The sequence below is a fragment of the Columba livia genome, chromosome 3 (assembly GCF_036013475.1).
Source record: "Columba livia isolate bColLiv1 breed racing homer chromosome 3, bColLiv1.pat.W.v2, whole genome shotgun sequence".
NCBI classification, from domain to species: domain Eukaryota; kingdom Metazoa; phylum Chordata; class Aves; order Columbiformes; family Columbidae; genus Columba; species Columba livia.
In genome coordinates this window covers 42,221,994-42,247,060 of record NC_088604.1, presented here as the reverse complement: position 1 = coordinate 42,247,060, position 25,067 = coordinate 42,221,994, and the positions used below count along the sequence as shown (strand labels likewise).

Sequence of the window (25,067 nt, the reverse complement as noted above, 5' to 3'; positions counted from 1 at the left end):
AAAAGTCTTCTCACCTAACTGCTGTGGTGCCTCAAACTCAGATTGTCCAACGTGGCTGGGGTTATGTGGAAAAGTTCAGATTTTAACTTCTTCTGGCCATCCAATCTGCTTTACAACAAAGACATAGGCTAAAATTCTGACACTGATAGCGCTGCTAGACCTTGAAAGAACCCTCTGAGGACTGAACACTTCAGATAGTCTTCTTTTCAGTATGACGGTTCACACGTGGACATCACTAACCAGGTCAGGCATAGGTACTTACCATGAGGGTTAAGGCCATTGGATAATACATCCACGAAGACTCCTGCCAGAAGCACAAACCTTTGAATTAAACACCCATTCAAACATGTTGCATCTTTTCCTATTGTACTGGATTGTATCCTGGATTAACAGATGTCATTGTACCCACAAAGTGGAAATCACATTGCTAAGATTTTCTTAAGAAAACAATAGAAGTGACAAACTACCTTTCACAAAATGAAAATATGGAATTTATACGGCAGTTGGAACATCATGGCTAAGTGTGGAGCAGTGCATTTTAAGAAAGAAGAAATAGGGAGAGGTCAAAGGAGAGCAACAAGAATTAATGATTTGAAGTATCAGAAAAAAATAACCTCTTTTTTTTTCTACAAAGAAGAAAACAACAAGTGCGGATTAAGAGAATAGAGTGAAAACATGACTAAGAACCTCAAATACGTAAAAGTCTGCTACAAAGAGGAAAATAAATTCCCTGTAACCACTGTGCAAAAAGTAACAGGTTCAAATAATTTGCTTTCAGCAAGTGAAGATCAGAAATCAGGAAAAACTTTCAAATGGGAAGAGTAGTGAAATACTGGAATGGATTACTTGGGTAGGTCAGCATAAGAAAATTTTACCAAGACAGACAAGTGTTCATTTAAAATGACAGATTTTATTGATCTTGGCTTTGAAGGCAGAGCGAGGAGGTGGGCATGATGCCTTCTTGGAGTCTTTTTCAACTGTATGATTCTACACTGAAGTAAGCAACGTAGCTACGCAGTGACAGTGATACCATATGACACTAACCACTTGTGGCATCTTGATTCGGAACAGAAGTCATATTCTTCAAAAGACTCAAATCAATTTCTTCATGTAGACAGTCACTTGGATTCTGATACAACATTCTCCTATGGATCACCTACCTACATTGATCTAATTTGCTGTTTCTTTATTCAACAGTTTAACGATAATTACTTTCAGGACTGGACTATAATATAATGTCTAATTTGGTCACATTATATAGTGCTTTGTTTGCTAAGAGCAATAGCTTAGTAACTTGTCCCATGGCCTTGAAGCAGGACAACGCTAGCAGCAGCTGCTAATAACACTGAATTCCAGATGTAGTCTTTGGTAATTTTTTTTAAAGGAATTAGCTTTAAAATATTTTGTTTCAAAAATCTAGATGTACTCAAAATTCTTAATCCCATATCTGTACCTGACTATTAAATTGGGATCTTCAGTGAGTTTTTCAAAACTTAAGCCTAAAACTTTTACTGGTAGATAATCTTTAATAATTAGAATCACAATCCTGTAAAGACTGCCCAAGAATATATTTATTTCAGAGTGGCCTTTGTAGAGTTACCATGAAATAAGTAAATAACCTTCTCTAGTCAGATATTTTGTTTCCACTAAAAATTTATGATTGTTCAGGACAAATATACAGCTGCCAGTCTTACTAGAGACTAAGCATGGAAAAAGTAACATTTTCCTACTTCAATATTCTTGGCTTTTATTGTATAATAAGCAGCATACAGGTGTAGGAAAGATATACAACCACGCATATTCTCTACATTTAAATTACCTGATGTAACAAGAAGTAAATGATCCAAGGAAAAAAGAACAAATCTGCATTATGATCCATGTTTTGGATGGTGAGAATGAAATTGCTAGAAAAATAACATGTTTTCTAAAATGTGTGTACAGCAAAGACCATGACAGCTGAAATAGGTACAACAGCAATATAGAAAGCATCAAGTGTTCTCAAAGTTTCTACACATAACAAAGTAGCTCCCATTCAAAACATCGTTTAAAACACATTTCTTTTCTCCTACTGATGATTGCTCTCTGATGGTGTGTACATCATTGCCCTCTTCAGAGCCTTGAAACAGAGGCACAAAACTTAACTCCACCTCCATCACCCGATCAGTAAAGTCGCCAAAAACACGGCTCCCAAGTGAAATGAGCCCCCAGTTTGCCCCCCCTGGGTTGTCCGCGGCTACTCACCATGGCGGGCTGGTTTTGGAGACTTTCTTTCCCTCCCCCTGCACCTACGCACAACGAGGGAGAATGGAGAGCAGTTTCAGCATTAAATTTGAACTTCCCTGCTTTTGTTAGCATGAGTCACCACCTTAACATTATCTCAACTGTAGACTTTTATCTGTGAATATCTAAGCCCTGTCTTGTGGAAAACTAATTACTGAGCCACTGAGAGGCTTCATAATGTCCTGCATTTAAGTCCTGAACATCATACATAATGCATAGGAAGCAGTCTCTGCACTCTGATTACAGAACACTGTCATTAAGAGAGCAAATTAAAGATGTGAATAATTCACTGGCTGAGCTTATTGTCAGTGCTGCATTGTGAAATTAGAATTTCTAATAAGTACTGCAATTTTTTTAACCCAATTAACACAGAGAACATCTTGAGTCTGATTAGTACAATAAAAATTATTACCTTATTGTTTTGCTTCACAACAGCCAAATTAAATACTGTACTTAATTATGCAGCATTCATCGCTTCTGTGCTAGAAATAACAATAATAATAAAAAAGCTCACTATTGCTTTAATAAGACTTCTAATATTTAGAGTGTAACCGAAAAACAGAGCATATGAATCTCCAGCACAATTTCTTGTTGCAAAGTTACTGTTGTTTTTTTTTTTAGGACTTCAAAAATCAATTTTAATATCAGCAGTCGACCATGATGTCACTGTAGAAGTCTTCTCTGGAAACAAAAACGTATTTGAAAAAAAAAGAAAAAAAAAAGAAAAGAAACAAACAATAAAAGCCCACAAAAGCACAAAACGACCCTTCCAAACAAGCTCTGAATATATATTGTGAATTAACTTTCTCTAGGTTGATGACAGAAAAAAAATGACCACTTACTGACTTGAAACAGAATACACAAATATACAAACATAGAAATATATAAATATACACATATGTCTATATATAGGTTGTTTCAGAAAAGCTGCTTACAAAAAAAAACTATGAAAAAGCAGGAGCTGGATCAGCTCTCTTACCTCAGTTCCCTCTTGGCATGGGATAGATAACATCCTTTCATCCTAGAAAGGAGGAAAGTCCAATTCAACATCCAGCGTGTTGATTTTCCCCCTCACGGTGCCTGCTGCCATGTTAAATAAAGAAAATGATCACTGAGGATGCAGCTTTTGTCTCCAAATATTTTAATACTGCCTTTTAGTGTCAAGGACCCCAGGAAGCTTAGCACATCTGGCAACAGACACCACTGGCTGCAGCTGCTGCAATGGGATTTTTCCTCAACCTTATTTCATTTCCAGCTCCTTTTTCTTCCCCATCCTGGGCAAGTTTAATCACCAAGCATGGGTGAGGAAAGAAAAAAAAAAAAAGGAAAAAAAAAAGGTGGCATTACAATCAGGAGCTTTCTTGGTTTTGTCCTAGAGACAGGGACTGCAGCAACCACCTTGCATCTTTGTCTAGTTATTTTAGCTTGTGTGTGCAGAGGGGAAGAAAAAAAAAAAAGGCTGAAAATTATTCAGGCATAATGCAATAGACATAAAGAGAGACAAAAAGAGAGAGGAAGAGAAAGAGAGGGGAAGAGGGAGAGAGAGGGAGGGAGAGAGGAAACAGACCAAGAGAGGGAGAGGGGGCTGTCAGTGCAGATAAATCTGCATATGGAAATCAGGGTTATCCTGGGTACAGTTTTATTTAACCATGATGTACTGTTTTTTTAATTAGACAGGAATTTAAAGAAGGAAGTGAGGGATTCTTAGAGACACAGGAGCAAACGAAGCATTTTTAATCGCAGGAGAGTTTTCAGACCAAGCTGTAGCAGCAAAAGCTAAACTTTTTATAGCAACTTTCTTGTTAGGAAAAAAAAAAAGTTACATACACTGCTGCTGATTTCAACCCCCAAAAAAACCCAGGCAAAACTGGAAAAGGATTTTGAAATGAAATCAAACCAAGGCAATCCAAAATAACACAATTATTTTTTAAAAGCTGCAGAGGCTGCTAGGCGCACAGCAAGCATTTTAAGCTAAATTATGACAGGCACAGGTTTTAGGACTTTCTCCCTGGCACCTATTCAGTGGTGGCTGTTGCACCTAATGAAGGCGATTCAGTAAATGAAAGGAGCGATACCCTGCTTGAATTTCAGTTGTATTAAACACCACTTCCCATGCTTGATGAGCAATGCTTGTGTCTGGAGATGGGACCAGAAGTGGGAAGGTTGGATCACAGTCTGTGAGGCATCAGAAAATCTCAGGAACCTCTTGCCCATGGCTGTGAGGGAGCATGATGAGAGAACCAAGGCGGCTGAGGAGGGGAAGGAAAACGAGGTTCAGGCAGAAGCTGGACGAGAAGGAAACCAAGGAAAGGTTGTGGACAGTTGAAGTACAAGATTAAAAAGCAGCAACCTGACCCGGGGCACTTAATCGCAGTGAGGCCATGCTGGCACTCAGGTGAGAGGTGGCCCTGCCCGACTTGTGTCAGCTGGCCGGGCCAGGGGCACAGGCGAAGCAGAGAGAACAGGGGTTTCGGCAGCTCGAAGGGGAGCTGCGGGAGTGCTAGGGAGTGCGAGTGGCTCCCACGGAATTCCACCTAAATTCCAAGAAGCGGGCGAGTAAGAAGCACATCGGGAACTAAGGGCGACATGCGGCCGCAGGGCGGGTGAGAGGAGGGTGGGGGAGCAACGGGCAGAACCCAGGGTCAGGCGGGAGTTCACACCGATGGGAGCGCAGCGGGGCCTGCGGGCAGGCGGCCGCTCGGGACTGCCCGCGCCGGCAGCGCGGTTCTACAAGCGGCCGGCAAGGGCCCAGAGGGAGAGGAGACACGCAGCGCCAGGGTGGGGCGGGGCCACGAACGCTGAGGGGAGCGTGCGGAGCTTCGCCCTGACGCGGCGGGCGGGAGCAGGGAGGGGCCGGCACGGGGCGGGGCGGGGCGGGGCGGGGCGGGGCGGGGCGGGCACGGCACGGGGCGGGGCGGGGCGGGGTGGCGGGGTCAGAAAGGGAGAGTGAAACCCGAACCAGAACGTGGCGGGGAAACCAGTGGAGGGGCGGGTCCCGCCGGGGTCAGAGGAGGGACGAGCGGCGGCGGAAGGAGGAGCGGCTGCTGGCCAATGGGCGCCGCGGCGCCTGCGCAGCGCTGAGGTGACGGTGGAGCGCGGGACGTACGGAAGGGTGTCCGGAGGAGGAAGCGGAACGGGGAGCCCGGCAGAGAGCAGGTAACTCCCGCTTTCCCCTCCTCTGGCCCGACTCTTAATATAAGCGGCAGCTTCGCCCCCAGCGCCCCGCTTCGCCCCCCGCCTTTCTGCAGGGAAGCGTCTCTGGGCCACAGGTGTTATGGGAGTTGGTCCTGTCAGATCCCGGCAGGCGCGCTGTGTAGTGTCCATGTCCCTGTGCTCTGTTTGGGTGATGCTCCTGGCAGTTCTTTTTCTTTTTTTGTTTTGGAGCTGGAAAGTTTTTCTCAAGTTGGGTTTGTTTGGAAGGTTGTGGTACTTTAAGTCAGTAACTCGTTTCGTTTGCTTAGGGGTGCAATAGATAAATACCGAACAGACGTAATGTCCATAAAGAGCTGCTCTTTTTGTACTTTGTTTTTTTTCTCCTAATGTTTTCTGTCGTGCGGGGGAGTTCTTAATATTTGAAATTGAACAGAGTTTTCTTAGGAAGTCTTCTTATTCTCATTTAGGGCATGACTTTTATCTGTTTTATTTCTGCTTTCCCATTTACGCCAACACACCTAAACACAGGGTTCTGCTATTACCTGGCGCACTTTCACTGATGAGTTGCCTCTGCTGCTGCATGGTTAACTGCACGGCAGGAATGTGAATAGATGGGTTAAAGCAGGAGGGAACTTGCTTTTTTTTTCCTTGAGCTCATTTTTCAGTTCAATTTATGCATTATCAATTTCTAGCCATGATGTTTTCAAGACAGTATGAAAAACTGCCAGTATTGAAATGGAAGCTTCATTTAGCATTAATAGTTTTAATTATATTGCTTGCATAGTATTGTAGAGCTCTGTGGTACCTATTGCTTAGTTCTATTCTTTCCATTTGTTGTATTATATATTAATTCACTAGTGTTAAGTATACAGCGATCTTCTTCTGGACGTGATCTTCCTTTTCCTTTTACTTCTCTTTTTTGATATTACTGGCAAGTCAGGCTTTTTAAATAGAAAATTCCAACTTGAGCGATGTCAGAATCATTTTCTGAACTTTGAAACTGTGGCATTTTAGGGGTATGTAATTATCATGTGGGGTGTATTTACTGTTTCATAGAGATTTGAGCTGTAATATTTAAGTCCTGCACAACTGGGAGCCTGTAATGCATGAATTATTTTCATTGCGTAGCTACCCTGGTCAGTAAATGAGGTGTTGCTGAAAGTAGCTCACTCATGCCTTGTAATGCATTTCTGCCTCTTATTTTACCCTTGTCCTGGTCTTATCTCATGATTACTCAATTTAGAGAGACAAACTAGAAGAAAATGAACCTATTTTGTTTTTTATAGGGTTAGCTTTTCACTGATGTGAGTCCCAGAACTGGTTGTGATGGAGAAAGATGAAGTTGCACAAAGCAGCAGAATTGTGTGGCATAAGACCATGAATGCCTTTTTTGGTGATATCATTGTTTGATGTTACAGTTAGTCAGATCTGTGTCCTTACTTGAGCTGAAGGATTATAGGGAGTTGTGGCAATGAAAAAATTATGTGAAGAAACATTAGGAGTGTTTTTTTTAATTAACCTCTTTATTTTCCGGATTAGGTGGAAACAATGGACGATGACTTTGCGGCTTCCTCAACACCTCCATTTCTCACCGAAAGCTTGGAGATGGCAATGGAAGTGGAGAATGGGAACTCAAAGTTGTCTTGTTTTTCCTGTGCTTTTGACAACCAAAATGTTGGGAGAAGCTTCTCTGCAGAGTCTTATTTAGCAAGTGGGTCTCTTAAGAGGTATGGGGATTTTTGAGTTGCAAATATAATGTTTCTCAGATGTGCTTTTCTCTGGTGTTTGATGCCTTTGAATGCTGACACTGTTTCCAAATCAGTTTGTTCTTCAGTTCTTGTGATCCCAAGATCAACCTGGTGGTGTGCCAAAGCAGGAAGGGCAACTGTGTTGATAAGCTGCTTTGAACAATGTTCTGGGTCAAGTTCTGAGCTTTGTGAACTTACCCTAAGGTATTGTAAAGGACCTGTTACAGGCATGGTAGGACAATTCAAAACTAGCATGTTAGGCAACAACATCCAAGACCTCTTAAATTTGAGGAGGATGTAACATTATTTTTTCCAATTATATGCTCTATTAGATACTGGCCCTTTCTCTCTTTTCCGTGTGATAGAAATCAACTTACTCTGTCCAGGTTCCCCAGATTGCTGTTCTCTGTAGCTTCTTGTAGCGTCTTTCTCAAAGCTCTATGTTTTCTTGCATTCTGGATTTAAGGTTCATGAGTCACATGCATGACAATTAAGTATTTTCCATGAGATTCTAAAATGTTACTTTGGTTTAGTTAATATCTTCTTTACTGTCTGTGATCCGTCCATCTTAGTTTTCTGTGCCATTTGCTGATCCTGCAGGGATTGATTTGTTTTTCCTACAAAAGCTTAACCTTTGTCTGTCCTCCTACCAAGCCTCGTATTTTTTTGTTGTTACTTTGGTATTTTTTTCCCACCTTCTGTGCTGGTTTGGCTGAAAATGGGTTAATTTCCTTCATGCAGTTAGGAACCTTTCTTTTTCATAGCTAGCGTACTCATTATTTGGAATTAGTTTGAGAACAAGTGGTAACACCCCAGCGCAGAGCTAATGTTTTTAATTGCTGTGGTCTGAGAGCCAAGGACGTTCTGAGTGCTCTGCCAATAGGTTTCCAGTAGAGATTAAAGAGAAACACACTTATGTATTTTCCAATTGGACGAGCCAATCTATAGAAAAGCTGATTAATGATACTTTACCTTTTACAACAGATTACAGATGTTTTTGAGAGTTTTGAATATCCTTGGAGCTTTGTTGGTATTGTCAGGTTTGCTGAATGTGTGTCAGTTCGTGGTAGTGCTGAGAGAGATGAGATTAAATAGGAGGATTGCATCTATTCGAACTCCTGAGACTTACATTGTACCTGCTCAAGCCTCAGGAACAGGCATGGCTGCTCACCCCAAACAGGGAAAGGCAGCAAAGGCAGCTCCAGCTACTACACAGAGCAAAGCTGCCAAGGTTGCTACCTCCCTGACCGCAGACACCACTGTTTCTCCAGCCTCAAAGACTGACAAGGCAGCTATTGTACCCTCCCACACTGACCACTGCTGCTGCTGCAACCACAACAGCCACTGTAATTATGCCAATGCCAGTGACAGTCACTTAGACTCTGGAAATAAATCAAGAGATGCTAAGCCCATGTCCGTATCACTTGCCAGGTTTAAGTCACAAGAAAGACTAGTCATGCTGCAGGTGATGGCAAAGGGGCATCATCAACACGAGGCATCCTCATCAAGACAAGGAGAAGAGGAAGTGACCACTTGATCATTTTCTACAAGTGAGCTGAGTGATATGTGAAAAGACTTGAGTTCCTCATGAAGGCCAGAATGTTGTCATCTGGCTGCTATGATGCTGGAATAATGAAGCTGATGGTCTGGAACTACAAGGCAGGGAAGCCATGCAGCTAGGATTTCTGTCAAGGGATGCCACCCTTGATTGGGCGATTTCAAGAGAAAACAACTCCTCCACCCTCTGGAGTTGACTCCTGACAGCCATGAAGGTTTCCCTTCAAGGAAGATGTTATATGTAAACCAGGGAAATGGAATACAATGGAGAGAGGTATCCAGTTTCTGAGAGAATTAGCTGTGCGGGAGATCATCTATTTTGATCCAAACAGCCAAGAGAGGACAGATCCAGACAGAATCCTTCGTACATGACTTATGTGGTGCTGGTTTGTACAAAGCTCATCACCAGCATATGCTAAGTTATTGGCATCAATGACCTGAACAGCTGCAGCTCAACAAAACATTGCTGCAGTGATTAAGTAGCTTCGGGACTTTGAGGACAGCCTTACTAGCTCTCTATGGGCTCGTGTCTCGATGGTGGATAATCTGTGTGAAAAATCTGACGACTTGTTTGAAAAGCTGTTGCAAGAAATCAAAGCACTCAGAGAAGGCAAGTTCCATTTGCGACCTGTACAAACCTGTGTTTCAGCTATTAGGAGAAGGCATTTCTAATCTCAAGAGAGCAGACAGAAGTAGTATACAAAGAGAGGTACACTGTTTTTTCCTACGTGACCAGGGAGAAAACATGAGGAGATGGGATGGAAGACCTACCTCAGAACTTCAGGAACAAGTATGTGAGTTAAAAGGAAAAACTCCTAGGAAAATGGCTGCTCCAGTTTCCAGAAGGGGTAGAAGAGATTCTGATTCTCTTGAAGGAACCTTTACTCCTTACCCAGAGACCATGCATTACACGAATTAGAGGTGCCCTGCCTCCAGCCAGGCAGAGGAAAGGGACAACAGAGTTTACTGGACTGTGCAGATATGGTGGCCTGGTACAACAGATCCCCAGGAGTACAAAGCTTTGGTGGACACTGGTACTCAATGCATGATAATCCCCTCAAACTATAATGGAACACAATCCATCAGTATTTCTGGAGTGACTGGGGGATCCCAGGAACTGACTGTAGTAGAAGTTGAAATGAGCCTAACTGGGAAAAACTGGCAAAAGCATCCCATTGTGACTGGCCCAGATGCTCTGTGCATCCTTAGCATAGACTACCTCAGGAGAGGGTATTTTAAGGACCCAAAAGAGTATTGGTGGGCATTTGGCATAGCAGCTGTGAACACTGAGAATATTCGAAAGTTATCTACTTTGCCTGGTCTCTCAGAGGACCCTTCTGTAGTAGGACTGCTGATGGCTGATGACCAGCAGGTGCCAGTCACTACCACAATGGTGCATTGCTGGCAATATTGCACCGATTGAGACTCTTTGATTCCTATCCGGAAGTTGATTTGTTAACTGGAGAGCCAGGGTGTGATCAGTAAGACTCGCTCACCTTTTAACAGCCCAATTTGGCCAGTGCGTAAGTCTAGCGAAGAGTGGAGACTAACTGTAGACTATTGTGGCCTGAATGAAGTTGCGCCACCATTGAGTGCTGCTGTGCCTGACATGTTTGAACTGCAATTTGAACTGGAGTCAAAGACAGCTCAGTGGTATGCCACAATTGACGTTGCTAGTGCGTTTTTCTCTATTCCTTTAGCAGCAGAGTGCAGACCTCAGTTTGCTTTCGCCTGGAGGGGCATCCAGTACATGTGGAATCACTTGCGCTGGGGTGGAAACACAGCCCTACTATCTGCCATGGACTGATCTAAACCACGCTGGAACAAGGTAAAGCTCCAGAACACTTGCAATATATTGATGACATCATCGTATGGGGCAACACAGTGAAAGAAGTCTTCGAGAAACGTGAGAGAATAATTCAGTTTCTTTTGAATGCCAGTTTTGCCATAAACTGAAGCAGGGTCAAGGAACCTGCATGAGAGATCCAGTTATTACTAATTAAATGGCAAGATGGGCATCATCAGATCCCAATGGATGTGATCAACAAAATTGCAGCTATGTTTCCAACTACTAATAAAAAGGAGACACAGACTTTCTTAGACATTGTAAGTTTTTGGAGAAAGCATATTCCTGACTACAGCCAGATTGTGAGCCCTCTCTATCAAGTGATTCGGTAAAGGAACAGTTTTGGGTGGGTCCCTGAACAACCACAAGCCGTTGAACAAATTAAGTGTGAGAGAACTCAGGTGCTGTGGCCCTTGGGCCAGTTTGGACTGGACTAGATGTTAAAAATGTGCTCTACACTGCAGCTGGAGATAATGGCCCTACCTGGAGTCTCTGGTAGAAAGCATCAGGAGAAACTCAAGGTCAGCCCTTAGGTTTTTGGAGTCAAGGATACAAAGGATCTGAGGCCAACTATACTCCAACTGAAAAGGAGATACTAGCAGAATATGAAGGTGTTCGAGCTGCTTCAGAAGTGATTGGTACTGAAGCACAGCTTCTCCTAGCACCTCAACTGCTGGTGCTGGACTGGGTGTTCAAAGGGAAGGTTCCATCTATGCATCATTTAATCGATGCTATATGAAGTAAGTGGATTGCACTGACCACCGAACAAGTTCAAATTGGGAGTCCCAATCACCCAGGGATATTAGAAGTGATTACAGACTGGCCAGAAAGTAAAGACTTTGGGATGTTGCCAGATGATGAGGAAGTAACACGGGCTGAAGAAGCACTGCTGTATAATAAACTAGCAGGACTGAAAAGCAGCATGCACTGTTCACAGATGGATCCTGCTGTCTTGTAGGTAAACATCAGAGGTAGAAAGCTGCTGTGTGGAACAGGTCACAGAAGCCACTGAAGGACAAAGTGAATCAAGTCAATTTGCAGAAGTGAAAGCCATCCCACTGGCTTTGGACGTTGCTGAACAAGAGAAGTGGCCAATACTTTATCTCTGCACTGACTCATGGATGGTGGCAAATGCCTTGTGGGGGTGGTTACAACAATAGAAGAGAAGCAACTGGCAGTGCAGAGGTAAACGCATTTGGGCTCCCATGCTGTGGCAAGGCATTGCTGCTCGGCTAGAGAGCCTGCCTGTTAAAGTTCGTCATGTAGATGCTCATGTGCCTAAAATTGGAGGCACTGAGGAACATCGAAACAACCAGCAAGCAGGTTGCGCCCATGATGCTTTGGGCCATCAAGGAGGGAACGCAACATATAAATGTCCTCGTGATCAAGGGGTGGAGTTGACTATGGACACTATTTCACAGGTTATCCGTGAATCTGACACATGCGCTGAAATCAAACAAGCCAAACTGTTAAAGTCTGTATGGTATGGGGGGCGATGGTTAAAATATAAGAATGGAGAGGCTAGGCAGACTGATTATATTGTACTTCCACAAACACATCAAGGTAAGTGCTATGTGCTTACAGTGGTGGAAGCAACCACATATGCTGTTCCCCATGCTACAACCCAGAATACTACTTGGGCCTTGAAAAGCAAGTCCTTTGGTGACATGGCACACCAGAAAGAATTGAGTCAGATTATGGGACTCATTTCAAAAACAGTCTTACAGACAATTGGGCCAAAGAGCACAGTATTGAGTGGGTATATCACATTCCATATTATGGACCAGTCTCTGGGAAAACTGAAAGGTACAGTGGTTTGTTAAAAACATCACTAAAGGTAATGGGTGGCGGAACCTTTAAAAACTGGGATTCACATTTAGCAAAAGCCACTTGGTTGCTCAACACTAGAGGATCAGTCAGTCAAGCCGGACCTGCCAAATCAGAAGTTCTACGTACCACAGAAGGAGATTAAGTCCCTGTAGTACACATGAAAAATATGTTAGAAAGGCAGTCTGGGTTACCCCTGCCTCAGGCAAAGGCAAACCCATTCGTGGGATTGTTTTTGCCCAAGGACCTGGCAGCACTTGGTGGGTAATGCTGAAGGATGGAGAAGTTTGATGTATACCTCAAGGGGATTTGATTTTAGGTGAGAATATTCAATATTGAACTGCATTATGTTAATTGTTACATGTATGCAGGTTTCCCAGATCACTACAGCCATGATAATACTGTTCTCCTGTCGTTTGTTCACCTTGTCTACTTGGATTGTAAATTATTGAAAAAGCCTACATGCAGGGACTCCTTTGTCTTCATTATCTAGAACTGGATTTAATTGCTAAAGGCTTCAAAAGAGACCAATATTTAGTCAGTTACCAGGTGAACTACAGATGTTGTGGGAGATTGAGCCAATTGTTCAGCAGATGCTCTTTTTGCCTCTGAGAACTGAATTGTTAGTAGGGTATAGTTCAAAAGAACACGAATTTGGTGTGTAATATAATGAAAACTAATGCTTGCCCAGTATGGTTTTTTTAATTTTTAAAAGTACCAGTATTTCTACTTCCTTAGTGACTTCAGCTTCATCTGTGCTGAAGTAGTTTGTTAAACTCTTTGGGAAAATTCTGAAATAATTTGTTTTGATGTCTTTGTTATCATACAGCTTGCTGTGATTTTTTTTTTTAAAAGCACATTAATGAAATATTTTTATATTTGCACAATTAGTAATATTTTAAAAATCTATACATATGTCTGATTTTCTCCACTTTGTGTAATATAAAAATTCTGTTTTTTTTTTTTTTTTTTTTTTTTTAGCCAGAGCAAAGGGTAGCCATAAGCTAGTGTTAGTCAAAGTTATAAAAAAGTCACAGTTTTGTGACCTTCATCAGTTTACATACCTAAAAGTGTGCTTTTATCAATGTGCTCTATATAATTATTATTAAATACATATAAAGGAGCCAATTTAGGTTCTAGCATTAATTATTAAGCATGTAGTGTACCCCGAGCCAGATTCCAAACATACAGTTGCAGTGGAGCATGTTAGTGAATGTAGCAGCCTCTTCTGTTGAGGACAGTCTGTATGTTATGTCTCAGCCTCTTTGTAAGAATGAAGATGCTGCAAGGTGGTAGCTTGTTAATTTTTATTTGTTTCTAAAATATAATGTGCCCTGTGACTATATAATGTTTTTATGCTCTTGAAGTTAAGAGTTGACATATTTTATGTACTGTACACTGCTATAAAAGGTAAAACCTTCTGTCTTTTGAGAGCAGTGCTACTTCTTCCTATCTATAGTATACATGTTGCTTATACGCTGATAAAATATTAGTGATACATAAGGCAGCTGTAGATACTGTATTCTATAAGTTTATAACTGGGGAATGAATGAATATTGTTGGCTCTATTTTACAGGGTTTTGCTGAGACTAGATCCTTCTCCGAATGACTATGAAGATGATGTAGTGGAAATGTTTGGCTTTCAGTGGGTTACTGAAATGGCATTAGTTGAATCCTGTGAATTTCTCTTTGGATTACTAAGGTATGATAACATTAGTGTATTTTATAATTAATCCACTGCTGTAATTATACCCACATCAAGAATGTAACAAACTTCTCAAGTTTTTGATAGTAAAATCATAAAAGACTGTGAGCTATGCAGTGCATCCAAAAAGATTATGTTGTCTATCTAAAACTGCAGTAAGTGATGGATAAGACACAGACAGAATTATGGAAAAAAGTAAATTTTGTGTCACAGATTTTTTTTTTTTTTATATTATACAGCTTAAGCTTCTAAGCAGTGTGGTGCATATCTTAGTAATCACTAGATAAAAATTGATAAATATATTTTTTATAATAGTGTTGTGATAAATTTTGGAGGCTGTAGGCTCAGAATATATTAATAAACTGTATAAGATTTCCTTGAATGAGATTGTGCTACACGTATAATTAAGGTTGCCTTTTGAAGGTTTTTGAGACCTTTTTTTGTGCATATAGAAAAGTGGAGGTTAAAAATCAAATACTTTAAATGCTGGATGTAGTACTTTCTTCAATTGTTTGGATTAGGGTAGCTTCAGCAATCTCTTCAGATACAGTTACTCAGTGTTTGACGAATTCAGTGTAGATGTTTAATCTGGTCAATGCAAATACACAGATCACTGATAATCCTCTTTGCTCCTGATAATCCTCAGTATGTACAGCACATACAGAGAGTGAATGGGAGAAGAGCTTTTGTATGATTCCACAAATACATGTGATACATTCCATCATTCCTTTGATTGTAGCGGATTTCTCCATCCCTTTAGGGTATGACCAAGGGCGTGATGTGAAACAACATTAATAGTGTCTGGCTTATTGAAACATGATGACATAGATGACAGGAGGTGTATTAAAACCAGTATTATTTAGCTTTGCTTGTTTGATGCAAGCTTTGACTTCAGTATGATGAAAAAAAATATCTGATTATGAAGGAGATAAGAGAACTTGGTTAAAAGAAACACTGTATTCCTTTCAGCATTTAGTCTGTTCTGTTTGTTAACTGTTCCTTACCATTAAAACACTGGGCAATGAGACAATGATGTAGTTGATTTCTTGAATTAAATCCTTTTTTTTTTTCCTATAATATAAACTGCACTATAGTTGTATTAGAGACAAACATAAGGCATAATATATAGTACTGTGGTTTTTAAATTATTCAAGCTATACATATTTTAAAACCTACTGAACTGTTTGGAATAATGGATTTCAGCTAACTCTTGGCTCTCAGAGTTTGGTTGCTAAGCTGTCTTTTGGTGTGACAAGTCCCTCTGCAAAGATATTCTCTCAGTCATAAAATGGATTGCTTTCATTTATAGACCAGTTGACAACTGAAAGTAGGAAAGCTCCTTTTTCCATTAAGTACAAGTTATAATGATTCTTGAGGATAAGGTGGCTGTAAATAGTTCCATTTGTAAAGTACAGATAGTATCCATGTTTAAATATATGCTTGTAGAAAACTAGAATTTTTAATGTGTCTATAAAAAAAGTTAGTTAAATTTTAAAATATTATAATAAATAGTATTATGCAGCAGAACAGCACATTAAAAACACTAATTGTAGAGTAAATGAATTCTTACCTGTTTGGTTTTGTAAAGATTGAAGATATGCGAGTCAGTAAGAGCTATGTAACAATTTAAGTGGGTATATTAAAACAACACACCTTTGATTAATTAATAAGCAGAAGTGATAGTTTAACTGTCAGAATATTTATTTGCAAATCAAGTGGTTTAATGATTAACAACCGTGAGGATCAGTATTTGAAGCTGAAATACATTTAAAATTGAAATTAAAACGTCTTATTTAACTGATAATATCTTTGTTGTGCTTCTCATGTCCAGTTTGTGCTTTTATTTTATCACCTCACTATATTTTGTCTTTTGTTACTTCAGTGAAGAGGCTTTTTTCTTTTTCTTTTCTGTGTGGCTTTTTTTCTGACACTCTCTAACCTTCGGCCTCAACAGCCCTCTTTCATAAAGACCTCCTGCTTTAGAATTCCTTCCTTTCTACATGGTTGAAGTACTTGAAAAAATAATGCAGAAATTCACCTTTGATTTCAAAACAAAACAAAGAAACACCACAACCCACCTAAATGTCTGAAGGTAATTTTGGGTAGCTGACATGACTCTATCTGAGGAAGGAAGAGATAAGGGTGATAATTTGAATGTGTACCTGCCCTTTAGTATTCAGGTTGCAACTTGGGTTTTTGGATCCTTATGGGCACTTCCTCATTTTCTTTTTTTTTCTTTGTAAGAACATTTGATCTGGGTTCGATCCAAGTATCCTGTTTTTAAGTCCTTTAGTAGTTGCTGCTTTGACTGCGTATGAAATGAGGCAGAAAGTTCCTTCCTCTGTTTATGCAGTATATTCTTTGTGTGTGTCTGTCTTATACAGTTGTGCTTTTCGTGTGTTCAGTTTGGTACCACATTGTCTCTGTGGAGACTACACTTGAAGACCACTTGACAAGAACAGTTGTTGCAGAATATGGCTGAGTACTTACCTGTGTTACAGCTTTTTAAAATTTTCATTTGCAGTGGCAGTTAGCAGCTGCTTTAGAAATGTTCTCTCTCCCCTGAACTTTCTCCTTTTTTTTTTTTTTTATTATTTTACTATATTTATTGCTGTTTATCTCTTGTGCTAAGTTAAGCAGCAGGCCACCCTAAGCAGGACGTGGGAAAAGCTGCTGACAAAATTTGCTAGTGCTCGTTCACAAGTGAATCAACTTAGTGTATACAGAGTGTATGCCATGAGGACTAACTTACAGGTCTATTCTGTGGTCAAATATGAAGTTGAGTTATGCTTATGGAAAGATCACTTTCAGGGTTTGTGTGTGTTTTTCTTTCCTTTCCTGACATGTAACTAATTTTGTATTTGTTGTTTAATGTTTTAAAAGCAAGCAAAAGTTCTGTCCTTCATCCCTTCACATTTGGATGTATCTGTTGCCTTCTGCTAATACTCTTTCTTAAGTTATGTTTCTGTAAGCTTTGTTCAGATATACAAAGGAAGGAGCACCCTTTACATCTCTCTGTTCTATCTAGACCTTACTAAAATGCAGTTAAACAACTTTTACCTGTATAAATAGCATAGATCTTTGTATTTCTTCAATTAGGCAACAGATATACAGACTGGAAGACCTAGTACAAATGGGTTCATCTGATTTTGGTAAGTTTAACTCGTAATTTCACATTGGGATAGGTATCCTGCTGCCTTTTCATTATAGGAGAATATTATCACAGGCCACACACTGGTGCTTTGACTCTTGACCAAGTGTTCATGGAGTGTTCTGCAGAATAACATATAACCAGCGTAATCCTGCAGAAAGGGTACAAATGTAAGTAACCAAGTCATGTAAGGTAGTGTGAAAATAGATAACAGAAATGTGAGTCAGTTTGGAACCAGATCTGGTGCACAGGACAATCCTGACCTTACTGACCCTAGTGTCGAATTTCACAATAATTTGATTTGAACTAAGATGTCACCCCTAAGGTAGAATCTAGCAAAACTATTAACTTATTAAATAAAAAATAGGAAGTTACATCAAAACTCCTAATAACTGTTTTAGTTACAAAGGTAGTGGGTTGAGAATTTTTCAGTGTTCTCTTGGCTTACATTTAAACAAGTTGGTTATATGTGCTTAGTTTAGAATTATTTACTAACTTAGTTTATCTTTGCAGCAGGATCGATAAAATGGGATCACTACAAAATGCTTTGTTTCAATTAAATACTAAGGCATGAGAAGCAGTATGTTTCTGAAGGATTATTGCAGCCTTGGGCTTATCGAAAGTCTGAAGGCTGAATTACTTAGCAGGTTGAGAAGTTCAGTAATTACTCAAATCAACTGTCTGTAGCATCTTCTCATTACAGGGAAATTGTTAGCATTCTGAGAGTATAAGTGAATATTTTTACACATTATTATTTTGGTTCGATATTGTCATGCTCTGCCGTTTAAATAATTGGTATGAATTGATCATCAGGCTTCTTTCATATGCTTTTGTTCATTGTATCTTAAAAATCTAATTTTGCTGGCATTTAATGCATAAGTGGAAATAGCCTTATTTTAAATTACATTTGAACTTTTACATGGTCGCCAGACACCAAGAAACTGTTCTGTACTACTTTTTTTCCCCTCAAATTAAAGCACTTGCTTGATTCTCTTTGTGTCTTGTTCTTCCTCTTGTCAAATAAGGTAGAAAAATAAACTGTTGAATTTTATGCCTTGTACCCATCTTTCTTTGTGATTTAGAGCAAGTCACTGATAGATCTGTGACTCGATTCTCCCTTCATACAAGTAGACTAGTAGCAGAGGAGTGTCATGAGGATTAAAATATTTAAAATTATCAGAGTGTGATGTTAGGTATTATTGATATAATACACACACTATTGCCACTGTTTACAACCCTAGTTTAGAGTTTTAGGTCACTCAATCTTTGTATATGTTTATACAGATATCAATATTGTACAGTTCATTTAATTTCCTGTCAGTCTCAATGAACTTTGGAGACTTGGTACTGAGAACTGTGATGTGGAAGCCATAAAAAATCTTTTTTTATTCTGTTTTGACCTTTTTATTTTTTTTGAAGATGCCTGATCTGTTTCTAACACTCTACTGTTCCTGTTTTGTTCTACTTATTTAATTTATGAATGATTTATGATAGCATGCAAAAGATTTTGTAGTGAAATACTGTAATATAAAATTTTGCTTAAACAGAACTTAGGATAAATTATTTGTAATTGCTACAAAGCAGTAGTAATATCTATCCAATAGCTTTAGAACAGTGTAATATGAGCCTCTAAACCTATGGTTCATTACCATGGCAGATCCTATGGGTTCTAATGTGTTGGGAGGAGGCTGTACACTGGAATATTGTAGTACTTGTACCAGTTGATTTGCTTCATTCAGTGAGTGTTGTTGCTCAAAAGATGTTGAGAGATGCTTATATGCATAAAATTTCAGTTGTGGGGCCCATAACAAGTGGCATACGTGAACTTTAGGGTTACCTGGAAGGGATGGGGGGAAACAAAAGGAACAGAAAGAGCAAGAGAAGGAAGGGGAAGACTCTCCAGTGGCCAGCTGGGGAGAGGAGCAAAGGCGACTGCCTTTTCCTGGGTGTGCAGTCCTGTGCAGCAGGTGACAGTGTCTTCGTTCCATGTTTCCTGGGGTGTAACACACTTGGACTGGGTCTGGCTCAACCTGCTCATTTGCTGTTCTCGTTTGTGATGCTCCTAACAATGGCATATCTTTAATGAGGTACAAGTGTTGCAGGCTGACTGGTTGCTAAGCATTTGTGTATTTATATTATTGGTAAGTAGTTATTGGGTATTTAAATGTTTTTGTTTTGTTATGCACTAAGTTTAATTTTTCTCTAATTTATAATTTAAAGCTACAAGGCAAGGTGTAGGAAAAATTGAGTGATTCTTACACCAATGGCAATAGCTTCCAGTGAATCTCTGCCATAATGATGCTTGCAGATGCAGGATAAGGAGGGTAACACCATGAGAACTACATCTTCAGAGAGCAAAGAAAAGGAGACGCATAGCTACAATAAGTGGCTGAAAGAATACAGAACTGCAAGTGAAAGGCAGGCTACCAGGTTCTGAATGGATGGTATTATACATATTATGGCACAGTGCAACAATGTGATGCTTCCTAAGAAGAGAAGTTACAAAGCATGTTTGCAAATTAGTCCACCTGCTTATATCCCCCAAGAGCAAAGGATGCTGACAAATGGTTTCACATGCGTCTTTTCTGAAGGTGTCTTGGAAGCAGACAGGGCAGTAGAGCTAAATGATTTCTTCTAGCACCAATTGCTTGCCTATACTGCTTTTCCTGAGGGACTGGATGTCTTTTCCCTCTATATCTGGATATGTGACTAAGATAAGATAAAGAATGGATCCCTCTGGCAAGATGACATTTACAAGCGGATGTTTGCCACCGACCATCTCCCCAGTTGTCCTCAGAGACGAGGGTGGCTTCCTAGTGGTCTGGTTTAGTTATGGTGGAGAATGCATATGTCACATGAGTCACAGTGTGAGAACATCTGCTTTAAGCTATTGATCTCTTTTTACCTCAGGTCAAGCTGCAAACTTGCACTCTGAAGCGGAGAGCATCAGGCGTCAATGCATTGAGTTTTTGCATTATGTGAAAGTTTTCATCTTCAGGTGAGATATACACACAATTTACGAACTTATGTACCGAGCTTTGTGTAGCTGCTTCTTATCCATTTTTTGACTGTGTGTCTGTGTATGTGTGTTCAGGTATCTGGAACCCCCTAAATTGGAAAACGATGGAATGCTCCATCCATATGAAGAACTAGAAGCGCAGTTACCATCAGTGTTGGTGGAAGAGCTCTATGCTTTGACCATGCATGTTGGTCGCCTTTGTGAACTCCCTAGTAGTGTCCTGGCAGCATTTACTATTCAACATCAGGCAAAGGTGGATGTCCTTTATAATTTCTTTTTTTTTGTGTGTGTGTGTGTGTGTGTGTGTGTGTAACAGTACATATTCAACTTGATAAATTTTTGCTGAATAAGAATTAATCTTTCTTCAGGCTGAAATTGAAATTTTTATTTATGTTTTGGTGTGTTTCTTTCCTTTATTAACTAAGTGCTATCCCATACTTGGCAAACACAACTAATAAGCTCTGGATTTTCTGTTGTTTTTATCTATCTACTTATTTTTATGTTTTATAGCTTTTAGAATTCTTCCTGCACTGTAAAATTGATAATACCAATTACAGGTAAATAAATAGGCTTGAATTAACATAGTGCATTTAAAAATTCCTCAGTGTTTGTCCTTAGTAATGGTTAGAATGCTGAGCATCTTGATAGGAGGGGCACTTTTTAAAAAATACATTCTGAAATCTGACTCAGAATAGGAAAAGACCATGTGTATAAAGAAGAAAAGTGCAGACATGAAAGTTGGTACTGAAACATTAAACACTAGTATAGTATGCAACATTAACATTTGTGCATACATATAATAACTAATGCTTTCATATCTTTTGAGACTGAAATTACTTTTTTCTTTCTAAATGTGTAAGCTAGTATCTGGAGAGGAATGGTCTTTCTGTTCCTTTAGCTTGTCAGTGGGTCCACTGTTGAGCTGATGGAAAAAACAGTTGTTTCAAGTAGACTTTAATGAAACTTGAAATTTTGGAAGTCTTTAACAGCACGCTCTATTTTAGCAGTTTGTGTGCTACCTAATGCTCCTCTGGAAAGGAAAATAAAACTAGAGGTGTTGTAATCTGTCACAGGGGAGTGATTTAAGATTCTGTGTACTGCAGAAAAAAATGTTTAGATTTCTCAAAGAAAAGAGTGACTTGAAAACGTTCTGTGATAAGTTCACTTATTTACTGCATGGAGGAAATATGCCAAGCTGAACAGTGCTTACCTTCTCTTCAGGAGCCTGATGCCCATTTGTGGAGCAAGCTTTCAGGCGTCTTCTCCCCCTTATAACCATTTGTGGTGCAAACTTTCAGTCGTTCCCTCCCTGATAACCGTTCATTCCGCAGTCTATATTTTAGAACTCTGGAGCCAAACTTTCAGGCAAAGCCTGTGCCTGTTCACAGAAGAGACTTTCAGGGAACAAAATTCTCAGGAAAAGAAAAACAAACTAAAACTAATGGTGTAGAATAGCAGGAAGGCTGTCTCAAGCTGGGTACCTGTGCAGAGGTCCAACCTGAGTTTAGAAAACCATAGACTTCTATATCTTTACAAACCATTCATACAGTGATTTGGTCCGATAGCACTTTGGGGTCGTCTTGCTTCTCATTGGATCTTTTTCACTGATCTCGTATGTGCTTTTGTTTTGTTCAGCTGTAGACCCTGTTTATGGTCCATAGCCTTGCAGGTACTGTTTTGTCTGAATAAATCTTTTTCTTCTTAATGAAATGCAAAACAGGCCCCATTTCACAGACATCTGTAATGTCTTCAGTTTAGCCTTGTAATCGCTAGTTTTTTCCCCAGTCACTTCCATTCTTCCCAGCAAAGTGCAAACTAGATGTTATCTTGTGAGTGTTCAGTGTAGCTGGTAGTTGCTTTTGGTAAATATGAGCAGAACTTTACAGCCTAAGACTTCAGGAAATGCAGCTTACTAAGTAAAATAAAGCAGAGAGTATATTAAAAATCATGCGACCTTATACTTCTAAATTATGTATTATATTTATTGTGCATTCACTTAAGCTAAATGATTAATATTAAACTTAAATTCAACTCCTGCACTGACTTGTGAGTAATAAAACCTTTGCCATACAGCTCACTTACTTAGCATAGGGGCCTCAAAGTGGACTACCCAGGCTGTCATATTTATAGAATAAAGTGGTTGACTTGTAGTCAAATTGCATACTGTGGGGAAAGGTCTGCATGAGACTCCTTGCACTCACAACTTATTGGTGTTCAGTTGCTGTTCTGCTTCCTTGTGGGTTTCCCAAAAGGAGTTCTTGGCCTGGCTATGGCTCAGGCCTTTACCTCTGGAGCCTGGAACAAACTGCTACTGGTTTGGCCTGGAAGGGGGGGGCCCAGTGCATCCATCACAATCTGTCAAGCTTGAATCAAGGCATTGTGTTTAAACTGTAATTTAGATCAGATTAAAGACTTCACAAACATCTTCTACAGACCAAATTAATTGTCATGAAGGTTTTCTGTTTATTTTCACTTTTTTTTTTCTTTACACTGTAACATACAAACATGCCATTCAGTTATTTGATCATAGATATCCATAATGTTCACTGCAGGCAAGATGTATGCCTATCTTCATGTGTCTTAACATGGCATCCAGAATTTGCTAAAGAAATGTTGTATAAATGTGTGTATTTCTACTCACAGGTCTTTCCTCCTTCATGGCATTTACTACACCTCCACTTGGATATTCATTGGCTAGTATTGGAAATTCTTCATGTAGCAGGTGAAAAAATGATGAGTAAGTATCTAGGTTTTTCTCTTGAACTTATTATTGTACGTACGAATGACCTAGATTTCTCACCTTAATTTGTCCAGAATCATTCACTACTTTTAGTAGAATTTAAGCACTGCTATACCTAATTGGGTAAATTCAGATAAGGTGAAGGCAGGTTCTTTGTGAATCTTCATGTAGCTCAAATTAAATGAAATAGTTTTAGGAATTTGTTCTATCAAAACTTGTCCAAGATTACAAAGTTTGTTCTCAACTTATGCTTTCAACATACTAAATATTTAATAATAATACACTTTGTGATATCACAAATAGAAGTGCATTTGCAGGGATCCAGAATGCATAAAAATGAACATCAATTTGATGAAAACAATATAGGAAAATCATCCAAGGACGAAGCAGAACAGACAATTCTTATTGTTAACTGTATGTGACACTAAGAAAATAGTGGGAAAAAGAAGCCTCAGTCAGAGGAGCTTGTAAGAATAGGGCAAGGCGGTACCTGCTTTTTGTTTTGTTTGTTTTAAAGGCTTTAAAAGGGAAGAAAGTAGATCGTAAAGAGTAAGTTCTTCACAAAAGCTAGATAAAAAGGTCGTAGGATGCAATTGAAGAAACAGACTTCAAAGGAGTCCAGTTTGCTAAAGAATTATTAAAATACAGAAGAGAACTTTATTTGCTATATGAGGATTATGTTTATTGTTAATGTCCATGCTAGCAAAATAAACCACAAAATCTTCTATAATCATTGTGTTACTACAGCCAAACTTTCCCCTTGTTATTAGAAGTTATCAATATAAGTTCCATATAGGAATTACAACTGTTAGACTAACATTGAGGTCTAAAAAGAATGTACTATACATTTAGCCTACGTAACTGGTACTGAAGCTGAGCTCTTGGGTTAGACTTTGTCTTCTCAGAGTGCTGTCACAGCACACCCTTGCTCTGATTAATGCATCTTCACTGTTTCTGCATGTCTGTGTTACTGGACAATGTGTGGGTTGTCTGTTTGTTCTAGAATTCTAAGTTTCTTTTGTGATCAGTTGTGGGATAACCTGTTTTCCTTTTTTGGGGCCTTTTGGAGAAAAGATGAGAAAGCTGTTGGAGGTAATTTATTGTTCAGAATTCTATATTTATTTCTAGATAAAGTTCTGAGTAATAATGCCATAATCCATGTTCGTAAGAGAAAGCTCACGCTTTTTAACAACAGAACTTACTAGTCAAGACAGTAGTATGTCTGTGTATATTGTCTTGTATTCTTATGTGTCTTACAGAATTTCTTAGTTTCTCATCTCATTCTGTACAGTACATCGACTGGAAATTTCACACTGCTGAGACCAATGGCAAGATAGTGGGTTCAGGGCTTCACCCTCCATTTCCAAGAATAAAATACAGGCTCGTTCTACATATTAATGTTCCACTGATGTCAAGGGAGTTGTACTGTTGGAAAGCTTGTGGAATAAAATCTTAAAGCCGCTTAACTTAACCATTTTATCTCTGTTAATGTCTACAAATGCTCAAGCTGGAATATCATCGTGCCAGCTTTTTACTTCAACACATCCAAAGGAAAGTGTTAGACCTCTCCAGAATTGTTTGTCATCAACTTACATATCTGCAAAACATGTCATCATTTCAGAACATGCGCACTTGCATGTGAGAAAGGGGAGCTTGCAGATAAATAAATCTTTATTCCACTGCAAAAACCATGCCAATAAAAGGCTGTAAAATGACAAACTATTTTACTGTCAACCAGAATAATACCAGACTTCAGTGTATTAATGAAGGGACTACCTTCAACTTGAAATGGATGAATTTTCCCAAATGAGTTTGTAAATTTTATTTATTTTATTTTATTTTTTTTTTTTAGGACAAGTTGTATATGCTAACCATTTCATAAATCTAACCGGAGAGAATTTAACCAGTACCAGTTTGTTTGAAACACACTGTGGAAATCTCTTATCTGATTTAATAAGCTTATCCATCAACAAGTATATAAAGGTAACTTATTTATGTAGATTATGGGCAGTTAGAGGCTTGTATTGGGTACCACATGAAT

General features: G+C 39.4%; 1 protein-coding gene and 1 long non-coding RNA gene across 5 annotated transcripts in view; one reads left to right on the top strand and one right to left on the bottom strand.

Annotated features, from left to right (window-relative positions):
* The window catches only part of LOC135579018 (uncharacterized), a 147,225-nt gene extending 142,188 nt beyond the window's left edge, over nucleotides 1–5,037 (bottom strand). Inside the window, exons 1-2 of one of the 3 annotated variants that reach the window (XR_010471256.1) lie at nucleotides 3,260–5,037; nucleotides 2,242–2,285 (exon numbers count right to left, since the gene is read on the bottom strand). This is a non-coding gene — a long non-coding RNA (uncharacterized LOC135579018). The remainder of the gene's footprint in view (nucleotides 1–2,241; nucleotides 2,286–3,259) is intronic. The other 2 variants (XR_010471258.1, XR_010471257.1) reach the window with 2 other exon arrangements.
* A 178-nt stretch (nucleotides 5,038–5,215) lies between these two features.
* MMS22L (MMS22 like, DNA repair protein) overlaps nucleotides 5,216–25,067 on the top strand; it is a 95,722-nt gene continuing 75,870 nt past the window's right edge. The window contains exons 1-8 of one of the 2 annotated variants that reach the window (XM_065056556.1): nucleotides 5,216–5,436; nucleotides 6,973–7,160; nucleotides 13,988–14,113; nucleotides 17,216–17,268; nucleotides 20,178–20,265; nucleotides 20,362–20,539; nucleotides 22,930–23,023; nucleotides 24,879–25,009. In XM_065056556.1, the coding sequence (XP_064912628.1) occupies nucleotides 6,982–7,160; nucleotides 13,988–14,113; nucleotides 17,216–17,268; nucleotides 20,178–20,265; nucleotides 20,362–20,539; nucleotides 22,930–23,023; nucleotides 24,879–25,009 (849 nt within the window). In that variant the 5' untranslated portion in view covers nucleotides 5,216–5,436; nucleotides 6,973–6,981. The remainder of the gene's footprint in view (nucleotides 5,437–6,972; nucleotides 7,161–13,987; nucleotides 14,114–17,215; nucleotides 17,269–20,177; nucleotides 20,266–20,361; nucleotides 20,540–22,929; nucleotides 23,024–24,878; nucleotides 25,010–25,067) is intronic. The other variant, XM_065056557.1, reaches the window with a different exon arrangement.